The 11,714-nt window shown below is 38.4% G+C and overlaps 1 protein-coding gene across 1 annotated transcript; it reads right to left on the bottom strand.

The window, feature by feature from the left end:
- Window positions 1-1,515: 1,515 nt before the first annotated feature.
- meox1 (mesenchyme homeobox 1) lies at window positions 1,516-10,848 on the bottom strand. Its single transcript, XM_036572811.1, has 3 exons — window positions 9,920-10,848; window positions 5,352-5,524; window positions 1,516-1,899 (listed from the first exon to the last, which is right to left on the bottom strand). Exons 1-3 carry the CDS (start codon window positions 10,380-10,382, stop codon window positions 1,777-1,779), a joined length of 759 nt encoding a protein of 252 aa, XP_036428704.1. The 5' UTR covers window positions 10,383-10,848; the 3' UTR covers window positions 1,516-1,776.
- Between the last annotated feature and the right edge of the window lie 866 nt (window positions 10,849-11,714).

Here is an 11,714-nt window from a genome sequence, read left to right on the forward strand (position 1 = left end):
TTTGGCCCACAAAATTATTTTAATTCTCAATTTTTATTAGTCTGTTTCACCCTGAGATGCACTACAGTCCCCAGCATGCATTGCAACATGGTGTGGGTTCCGACCCCCTTCCCCCAACAATAATCTATGGCCCAGCGGTTACTTAAAAAGAAAAGATGCCTGGTATCAAATTTAAGCTAATAGGTAGTTGAAAAAAAAATACCTTAAACAATTTACTTTTACTTAGAATTATTAAAAATATTTAATACCTATTTTGCTGTTGCAGTTTTGACATATTTTGAATAAACAATGGCCAGTTTGGGTCATGGCAAAATGTTAGGTAAAAATGAAATAAAAACAGCTGGCCCACGGATTTGCTGAAATTTTTTAATATGGCCCTTTTAGTGGTTGAGTTTGACACCACTATTATAAGATTTTAATGTCCTGGCACAACCCAGTCAGTGTCAACCAACATAGATTTTGAGCCAACTTGACTAAAGAAACCTTTCTGACAGACAGCTGCTCATATAAGCCTTTATAAATGCTGATGAACGTTTATGTGAGTTGTCATGATGAGCTGATGTAGGTGTCATGAGGTCTTATAAACACTGCTCTACAGTGCAGTCTTAACAGGAATCCTGTATTCATTGTAAATGCATTAGTTTTTTAGCCGAATCAGAGCTGTAACATATTACCACAATGTGGTACATGTTGCTTCCCATAGTTGCCCTTCAAATCCTATATTTTACACTTGCAAATGATCCTCCCTGATGAGTGTTTATGTTAGGCTTTCTACTGGCTGTCCACTGCCTGTCATAAATGATGGAAGACTTAGAAATACAAGTTACTCCTCCAACTCTAGCCTTGGCTGAAACATGCTATTAATATATTATTTCAAATGTCATCTTTGTCACAAGAATTATGACGATAAATGTCATAGAGTCTCATGAGAGCTTTAAATAATTTCAAATTTCTATTGCTTCAAGCATCTGAAACAATAGAAAGTTTTATAGAAAATTGTAGACAGCATTGTTATACTAAGCAAACACAATCCTACGCAAAAATGCCAAATCATAGACCGTGTCCAATAAGCTCTTTCAGAATGTTTTTCAGGTCATAATTCATTGACTGAGGTTTAAAAAAATAATAATGTGATGCTCTTCCCATTTTTTCAGCGATTTATTCATTTTTTATATGGTTTCAGTATGCAACATCTGTGTCTCATCATTTTCAATCAATGTTAAAAAAGAGGTATAAAAATTGAAAACAATTGTTTGGTAGAAAAAAAATATATATTCTAAGAACAACTTGACAGCACAACCTAGACTAAAACCAAAGACATGTGACATTGAGTCTCTGGTGCTCTGGCACCAGATGAGAGATCCTGAGTAGGTCTTATTTTGTGGAGCTACAACAGATGGTTCTGATCAAGCTTCTGAACCCAACACTGCAGTGTGAAGTCAGTCCATCAACAGACCTACATCATAGTGTCGTCACTGAAGGTCAAAACTATTGACCAAAAATTTAAGGATAAAATGAATTAAAACAATGCAGACTTTGATATCATTTGCTTGGTAATAAGCCAATTTTGGTTTAAGAAAGTGTCCAAACTAGTGACCCCAGAGGAGCTGGCCATCCCAAAAATGTCCATAAAACAAAAGTTGTTTGAATGTGTTATAAGCTTGGCATTATGTTAATTGTATGCTGTATTTGTGGCTTCACGGTAGCAGATATCCCAGGATGCACAGTGGTGTGCGTGTCAATGTCTCTGTACATGGAGGTGGAGGTCAGGGTCATTTACTCAGAACTGGGCGAGGCTGCAGAATCCAACTCATCTGCTTCTAGGTCATGGGGGGAAGCAGGCTGACCACCTTTCACCCTCTTCCATTTCATGCGTCTGTTTTGAAACCACACCTTCACCTGTGAAAAAAATAGCCACAATCAGTACAGCGGTCGTAACCAAACGGATCCAGTTCTGGTTTTTTGGAACTATCAACCTCTTAAATCAGGGACATCCAGACTTTTTTCATGGGGAGCCAAAGTGCAATGTTTATGGTGGGCAGAGGGCCGAAAAGACAAAACAGTAAGCACAGAACTGCTGCAACATGTCGGCACAATTATATATATATTGACATGTTTTAATAAAGGCTTTTTATATTTTTCTTAAGACGGTGTGCCTGGGATTTTCTTTGCTCTGGGATTTATTTTGCACATAGCTTGTAGATGGATATTGTAGTTTTTACCACTCCCAGCATGGAACTTTGAGTATGCACAGAACGCTGCCTTTGGATGAAAACCTTGTCTCTCCAAAAACAGTAACTGTACAGGAGAAGGAAAAACACATAATTTTCATGGCCACTAGATATAACAGAGTTTTATTTAAGTAATTTTGAAAACTTTCTGTTGGTCCATTAATCATGGAAGTTTTTAAAAATGTATTTTAAAATAGTTTAATATATTACACTATATTTCATTACTAAACTGCTTCAAAAATATTTTTTCTTTTGAATAAGTTATATAGCTCATTCTATATAATCATCCTGCTCTAAAATGCAGGGGTGTGGCTAAAATAAGGCTCTGTCTACGGACTAAAACCTTTTGTGTGTCGGTAGTGACATCAAAACATGGGACAGCATTTTTCATATAAAGGCATCTCATGATAAATCTTAATCTTTCAACTTTACTAGGAAATCAATTAAAAAAAAATATTTAAAAACTGTAAATATTCATTTCACAAGTTGGAATGTAGGGGTTAGGGTTTAGGACAGACACCTTCCAATGGTAACTATAATGATGACTTTGTATATATTTAGCCTTTTACTATCTTAGATAATGTCTTGAGTTGGTAACAATTTTTTGAGTGGTCCTTTGTAGATGATTTATAAACTCTTAACAATATCAGTAACACATCAGTGAAGTGACAGTGAAGTAGCAGTAGTGCAGCATCTGAAAACATTAAGGTAAATATCCTGAAGACATGCTAATGATACTTACATTAAGTAGATGTATTGTTAATATGTTACTTCCATTAAGCAAAACCTAACCTTACCCAACCTTATCCAAAACCCAACCCTCTCCCGTGGCCCTAATCCTAACCCTATTCTTAACCAAAACCTAATCCAGTAAAGCTCCAGTTATAGAATGGTGTCAGCAGCATGTCTGTAACAGCTTGTAATAGCCTGTATTAGACCTGTTACATGTTCAGTGACTCTCTTTCTACAGATATGAGCTTCAACACTTAAAATAAAGTGAAAAACAGCTGAATTCAGCTGATTATAACCAAATTATCTTTACACTGTTTATTAAAAGTTTCTTGATAATCTACTGAATGTGTTCACTGCTGCTACATCAATGATATGTTGTTGATGTTACTGAGAGCCTGTTGAGTGTTTATTTCATCTAAAAAGGACCATATAAAATAAAGTATCACCATTGGTTTTATAGATCATAACATGATCCTTATTAATATTTAAGATCTGATTATATTTTTATGTTAGTTACTGAGGGACTGCAATTTGAACTAATTCAGTAGAATTGTCCATATAACATAAAAATATGTTTGTTCTCTAATTGGATGAGGGGGTGGAGTTAAGGTAACATTCTGGTGGGCCAAAACCAAATGCCCCCACAGGCCACACTTTGGCCAGCCCTGCTTGAAACTGTGTGCTTATCATTCAGATATTAATTTCAAAACGTATCATTCTTCATTTACTATAAATTATCCATTTAATGAAACTAATATGGAGCTGATCTAGTTATGAGTGTAAGGAATTATGGGAAGTGTGGGCCTTAGTTTATGGCATTTACTATGCAATATATAGAATTATGTACATCTCATCTATTCTGATACACATAAGGGGATTTTGCACTCAGCAATCAAGAAACTTGTGATATAATTGTTTTGATGGCTAAACTCAGAGGAGTGCAAGTCTGTGACCCTTGTGCATCCCTCTCAGCATTCCCTATGGAAACACATGAGCATAGACCATCTGTTCCCACACTATTTTTAAGAGTTTGCCTTTTTATTCAATCTGTCTGCCACTCAGTTGAGAGCGAGGAGCGGCGTTCGGCCAAGAAATGTAGGATGTATCGGAAAAAGTGGAGACAGAGTTGCAGAGGGATTTAGGAGGAACCCAGAGCAGTTTCAGGATCTAGAATGGCTGGTGTGGATGTGTGTGTGTGGGCCTGGGAAAGCCATCTAGGACAAGACTAAGTGTAGTCCATGTAAAAAAAGTATTCAAAACTGAAGATGAGATTAAAAAGTGATGAGAAGGCTTTAGCAGCCTTTTTTCACACACATTTCACCCTGAGTCATGCAGACTGACCTAAGCGCAAAACACCACCATGTAGAGGTGGAGTCAATTCTCAATTATCAATTATCAATTCTCATGTAAAATTGATGATTTGTTAAGGATTCATGCATTTGGCCATTATTGACAATTCTGAACAATGCTGTACAGCTATATACAAACATTCGAACACCCATTTTCAAGTTTTCAAGTCATTGTTCAAAGTGAAAAAAGTTAGCAGTAAGTTAAAGTAAAAGTAAAGTAAAGTTAAAAGTAACACGTCCTCTGCAGAGAACAAACTAAAATTCACTTTCATCACACTTTCCCTTCTGCACCCAGCCACTTTATTTTTGTGTGAAACATCATACTTCACTCACTTTATATGCACAGTTACTTTAAACTGTAAATTGTCTGCAGTTATTATTAATCTTTGTGTTTCTACTACTAAAGACTGTCCATCAGCCGGTGCATTCCCCTCACCTTTTTGATTAATGACTAGTCTCTACTCTAGTCATGTGCTTAATAATTGTAAAGTTGTATAGTTTTGTGTTGTACAGAATGTATTCTATTGTATTGTTGTATTTATTGTCTGTCTGAACTGTTTTCTGCTGCTATTGTATGTTAAATGTAGCACCATGTCCTCAAGAAACTACATTTTGTTCCTCTCTCAACACATCTGTGATAAGAAGAAATGACAATCAATCTGACTTTGAAAAAAAGTATGGCATTTTCTGCTCATTTTAGTGCACATGTACTTGCTAAGCTTAACATATTAAAAAAAAACAAAAAAAAACATAAAATATAAAATGTGCCATAACCATTCCCCAACTATGCTTTACATTGTGCATCCTCTGTAGAAGATGTGTACTTATTTCCACTTAGAAAATCAACAAAACATGCCATTTGGCCAGGACAGACAAACTTTTGCCTATGACTGTAAATATCTCTCCCCTCCTCCTCAGCTAGCTGCAGTACACCAACTTCTTCAGGCCGCTACAATTGATTATGTGGAAGTAAAGAGAAAGCCAGAGAAGGCTTCCTACAGCCTGGTATAAAGAAGGTGAAGGTGCTGTTGTGTTGTACCTGTCTCTCAGTGAGGTCCAGGTTTACAGCAATCTCATAGCGACGCAGACGGGTCAGGTAGTTGTGATGTGTAAACTCTGCCTCCAGCTCCCTCAGCTGCTCCTTAGTGAAGGCTGTCCGCTCCTTCCTGGCCTTGCAGTTTGAATCAGCCTTAAAGCCAGATTCCTGGATATCTGAAAGACATAGACAAGGATAAAAGAGGTTAACCTTTTAAATTGCAAGCGTTGATATGTAATATGTTATTTCCTCATTTTTACATAATCATATAATAATATATACAAAATTCAAGTAATTCAGATTGTAGTACTGAATTATATGCCTTAAGATTATTAACTGAATAATAAGCCTGCAGCGAGTTTCCTAAAACCACATTTCAGTTCTTCATTCTTAGTAATATATGAAGTATATATACATTTTTTAGTAGTTATAAAAATAATTTATTGTAATGACTGAAAAATAAATCTTATGGTTAAAACCTAAAGAGGTTAAAGGGTTATTGATTCAGTCAATGGCATTTAAGTCATATAATTTAGATGTTTTTTTTTTTTGCTGTGGGAAGTAAATCGTCTCCATTTTAATCTGAAAATGCCAGCTGACATTTACACATTGTAAAATTTCATGATGTTTAGCAGAATTGGTTCAAAATGGCTTATAATAATTTCTCGTTACATTAACTTACATTGAAACTTCAGAACATTTTGCATTCTCCTTTAAAGTTACTTTTTTGTAGACGTGAGGTTTTATATCTGGTGATAAATTCTCAATTAAATGAACATTCTCACTATTAAATCCCCAAACAACAAACCATGCATTGTTTTACTCCCCATGAAAGGGTGTGCAACATTAAATCAGATCTTCAAGGCTATGGTCTGTGTTTCATGCATGTTGTGTTAAAAACGCCCCCTCTTTACGACGCGGTTGCTGGCAGTTGTGACCCGCACAGGCCACACACTTCCACGAGCACTCAGGAAGATCAGAGAGTGCTTGGGTCGGAGTTATAGTGTGTCAGGGTATCAGGGGGGCACTCCAAACAGGCCACAGAGGAGTCGTGTTAGGAAGGAATGCACCGGAACACTGTTAAATCTGCTATCAAAAGAACAAAGACTCGGATGGGTACAGCTGAAGTGAGTGTACATGTATGTGGGAAGTCTTCATGCCCTTTGCCTCTTTTGCCAATGTAATTTAGCAACTTGACAACCCACACTGGAGCAGAAACAGAAAATCTAGTTTGTTGTGCAGGGGAGAAGTCAAAGCTCTGTCTTTTGTCAAGCTGTCTGTAAAATACTTAATACAATGTGTAAAGACATGGCAGGTTGAACTTTTTCCATTACTAATGAGGAGACTGGCTGAGATTGTTTTCGCCATCCAAAACCTTATGAACTCAATTAACTTCTGAATCATATATCAGCATCGGTAGCACCACCAAGAAGTGACGTAATACCTACAAAATGTCTATAATTTGTCAAAGTGAGAATTTGTCTATGGCACTTGCCAGATCCACAAGGCCAGACTGTGAAATGGACTGCAGTCGTATGGCCAGATGTGAGTGGGGAGAGCCAGGCAGTTCACTAGCAGCAGAAGAAAATGCTTTCTTGCACACAGCAACCTGTGGCATGTGCTGCCTTATTATCATTGTTAAAATCCCCTCTGTTTAAGGCGCACTACAGTGAATGGTATGGCAGCAGGTTGGGGAGAAACACCTGGCACAGTGTGGTGTGTCTACCAAACAGTCTCCAATAAAGTTCCCCAGCAAAAGCCTATAAACTTTTAGGGAGCAGCTCTTAACCTCAGCAGGGTGCCTTAAGGACAAACAGCATTTGGCATGTTATGTGGGGGTGCTAAATGAAGTCAAAATAAGTCATTTAGGTCTCGTTTATTGTCATTTGAGGGTTACAAAACAAAATAACATGGCTCAATTTGTTTCACAGAACGATTTTAACAGTAGTTTGTCTGACAGAACTAAAACATGCAGTTTTATTGGAATACCCGCCTAAAACCTGAAGCAATGTAAGTGATATGGAGTGATTTGAAATACTGCTTTTTTGTTTACTGGTTTACATTTCTTTCTTTTTCCGTGGAAGGCCTGCAATCACCTGAATTCTGAACTGCTTTAAGACAAGTTAGATGAGGATGAGCTCACTGCTTTTGACAGAGAATTAGTTTTTGGCAGCAAATATCATATCTGTTAACAATTATGTACAATCAGCAAGTGTCTTGTTGTCACATAAGGTGAAACCCCAGTGAAAGTATAAACAGAGCTGGGAATGATTATCTTGTCAGCACCTACCACTTTACACAGTCTCACGCTAACTTTTTTCCTCGATATTTCACCAAATACACAATACGGTCATATGCATTATGTATGCAGCATATTTCACTTTTCACTGTGAATAAATTCTAGAGCAGCATACTTTCCTCCAGTCATTTTGAGAGTGTGTTCACTGAGGATTCTGTTACCTCTTAACGACAGGAAAATGTCAGTGGGTAAGAATGCAGGAGTGGAATCGCAGGGAAGTTATATCACAGACATGGTCTGGCATGTTTCTACCGCAAGTGACTGAGGGTTACATTAAGGTAACTCAGAGAGAGAAAGTATATATTTCTACTTCATATTGAGTCATGAGGCCTGAGCTTACTGGTGAGTGAGAGGGCCTCATGACGAGGCCCTCAGAGTTCATCTAATCGCTTCTTCAAGCCTGATCACAATTGTCTAGAGAGAAAGAGAGAGAGAGGGAGAGAGAGAGAGAATATTATCTTGCCTTTTTGGCCAATGAATTACAAAACCACTCAAACGCTATTTGGGAAATATATTTATCTTTGAGAAAGTTTCCTTTATTCCACAAAGGCTGGCCAGTCTCAGTTTCCACCGAAAGCTGAAAGCTGAAATTAATGCCTGCTCCAGATGTGCCACAAACATTGAGGTTCTCTTTCCCTTTGCTTGGAATAGCACGGAATTGGAAGAATGAAAAAAAAAAAACCCATCGTTTCTAAATCTATTATATAGATTTAATCATTTCCGGAGTTCATTAAGTGTAGCCATGAGGCTCACTGAAATTCAGACTCCTATAGAACAAAATACTGTGTGAGTATTGGTCTCTAGGACGTTATGCTGTTTCCACATGATGATAGATTAGCGCCAACCCTCTGTACTGGATTCATTACTTCAGGAAACATTTTCTCTTAACTGATCTTGTGTAAATGCTGAAAAAGACATGTGATTTTAATATATTTTATCGCATCTTAAGCTTAATAAATATTAAGCTTAAGATGCATTTAATTACTTAGTAATTATATGGTAGTTACTCAGTAATTACTATGAAACTTATTTGCAAGTTATTTTGTTATAAGACTGAGGAACTGCAGTATGGAACTTTCGAGTAAAGGCGTAATTAGCTTGCAGCTTAAGGTTAATACTAGTTTAGTAATACTATTTTAACAATATCCACATTGGAGGATTAGTGTCAGTTTCATGACTGGTCTTTGTCAAAGGCAAAATGACTGACTGTCTTAGTTCTATTAGATTATTACAATCATCTAATCCATGTGCTGCCTGTTTTGTCATGACTGGCTGTTTAATCATGGCTGAGTATGTGTTATTTTTCGCTTAGTGCAGTAACTGGTACAAAAGTTCACAAGTAAGCACTATGCTGATATGTATATTTTTGCATGACACAAACATTAAATGGATCTATATGAAAACAATTGAATGCCCTTGGTGTCTGAGCATCATGTAAGTGCCTGAGGGCTTTTAACAATAGAAGGAAACAACTGCAGAATAATAATATGTGTAAGATTAATGAGTTATGTGTCATCTGCCATGTGCACGCCTGCTATTGTGAAACACCACTATAGTATTTACACTGAAATTGTTTTCCTGGAATTTCAGAGCACAAAGCTTAAAGTGAAAATATCTGATTCTATTACTGTCGTCAGTGTTTACATCTGGTAAAGAAAAGTGTGCTCAGTGCTAAATCCAGTTGAGTTGTTGTTTGTTATTGCATATTGTGAAAATACTTAATTGCTTATGGACTATGACTATGCAGGGTACAGTTAAGCGAAGTATTGATCAGAGTCTCTTAGCGATTATTAAAAGGCAAATGTATCAGTTACACTTATATTTTACCTGAATAAGGCTTTTATAGACATAAAAATTCACAGATGGAAAATTTAGCTAACTTAACTGCCAGGAGTTTAACATATACATTGTCTTCTTAGTTTAGTCCTATGAGGACCCTTGTGTGGCCCCAAGCATCAATTTCACATAACTGCATACCTTACATATGAGTTTCATAGTAGAATGGTACAATTATTGGTATAATTATTATGGGACAATTATTATTCAGTCATTAAGCTTAATTCTTAGTTAGATACTTAGTAGTGATATAGTAGTTACTCAGTAACTACTATAAATTATTTTGTAACTACTATGAAACTAATTTGTTGAATATTTAGTTTAAGGGGTAAATGCAATTGTATTCAGGGCTTTCATATTTGTGCAGAGTATTTGAAATCTCGAGAACTGCTACACAACCCCACCCGGCCCTCCCACACCATATCATAGGACTCACCTGTGAGTTCTCTTTTCCTCTTGCAGCTCTTTTTCTCCGTCTCAGCTGTGGCTATACTCTGAGGGGAGTATTCCCCATCCAGTGCGGCTGTCACTGTCCCGGGCAGTCTGTCCACTCCCGCACTGTCCATGTCTGCTCCTCCACCCACTGCCGCTTGGCATGGCTCCTGACCTCTGGCCCTCAGCTCGCATGAGCCAAACTGCCACTCTGTCCGCTGGTAGGCAGCACTGTGGGGCTCTGGGTACAGCCTGTCTTCGCGCGGGTATGCGTGCGGCGCCGGCACCAAACACGAGCCTGAGAAGTCCGTGTAGGCCAGGAAGTCGGGCTTCTGGTGCAGGGAGAAGGGGGTCTGCTGGTAGGGCCCAGCTCCAGCGGTCGTGACTGGGTGAGGGCCTCTCACACACCCCCATAGAGAGCTGGCGGGGTGGGAGCTCCGCATGCAGCTGCTGGCCGGCTGATCCATTCTGAAACAAAGTGAAGACTCAAAGTTGCTCCTGCGCAACCACACTCACACTTGGACACAGAGTCTGAAGTCCCTCAGAGATGCAGCTGGCACAAGTTTGGGTCGGAAGTGTCCACTTCAGCATGTGGTTCTACACACACACATCTTCATCATCCACCTCGACAAATCGCACACTAACTCTCCAGGCTTCTCTTCCTAAGCTTTAGAGACTGGCTGTTTCGCTTAATAAGCAGAAGTGTGAGGTCACGCACCCTCCAGCAGTGGTGTTACACTACAGCCCTCTCTCTCTCTTTCTGTCTCTCTGAAAGTGTGGGAGTGTGATGTAGCTGTGGTCCACACTCTCACACCCTCTCATTCAGCATATAAGGTTTAGCTCACTATATCCACTCCCAGCTCTACAGGCTGCTTTCACAGTTTCTGAGGCAATTCCTGTCAAGTGATCCCTCCTCCCTTTTAAACGCTTAGGTGGGAAAGAGTGGCAAGTTTATGGAGTGTAACGCGAGCCTGCGGAGGAGGAGTCCAGTAGGCCACATGTTGGTACCCTCCAACCCAGCCCTGCCTCATCTACTATTAATCACGGGGGAAATTTTATATGCACATCTAATGGGATTTCCAGGCATGGGTTTTTTAAAGGAACATTGTCAGTTAAATATAAAATGAACACCCACATGGGGAAGAGGGTCAGTTTTTCCCTTTTGTTCTCCCCCAAAACTCCACTTTGATTCTTTCATGTTCATGCAATTTAGCTAGACACACACCACAGGTCTGAGTTTTCTCACTCTGGACCCCACTTTAACCTGACATACCATTTCTCATGTTGTCTCATATTGTGAGTTGAAGGATGGACCAAGTGCCCCATGCTGTTGTGTAAAATCACTTTTTGGCTATGGTGATGTCTCCCACACCTTTTGTATACAGAAGCTTAAGCAAAGCAAATATAAACAGAAAGGCACTAATGTTAGCACCAAATTCTTGCAAACATTTGAAAAATGATTAAAATGTATATTTATGTTAGACTTTTGGGTAACATGTGCTCTGTATGTGCTTTGAGGATGCTCAGTTTGTCTTTAACTAACATTCAAATGTCTATTAAATGCAACTGAACACAAAGTTAAGTGTGATAGATTCTATTAATCTAACCCTAAACCTAACCCTTAATTTACCCAATTAAACTCTGTTAGTACAGGGACTTCAGTGCAAACTGGTTGAACTATTCTTAGGTAATAGAAGTGTGTAATAAAACTTTGGCCCCTTTGAAGGGTTAACTTCAACCCTAAACCTATACCTACTCCGAAACTTATCTCTTACCCTAGTGAACTCTAAAAGGTTATG

This window comes from Colossoma macropomum, unplaced genomic scaffold (genome assembly GCF_904425465.1).
Source record: "Colossoma macropomum unplaced genomic scaffold, Colossoma_macropomum, whole genome shotgun sequence".
Lineage (NCBI taxonomy): Eukaryota > Metazoa > Chordata > Actinopteri > Characiformes > Serrasalmidae > Colossoma > Colossoma macropomum.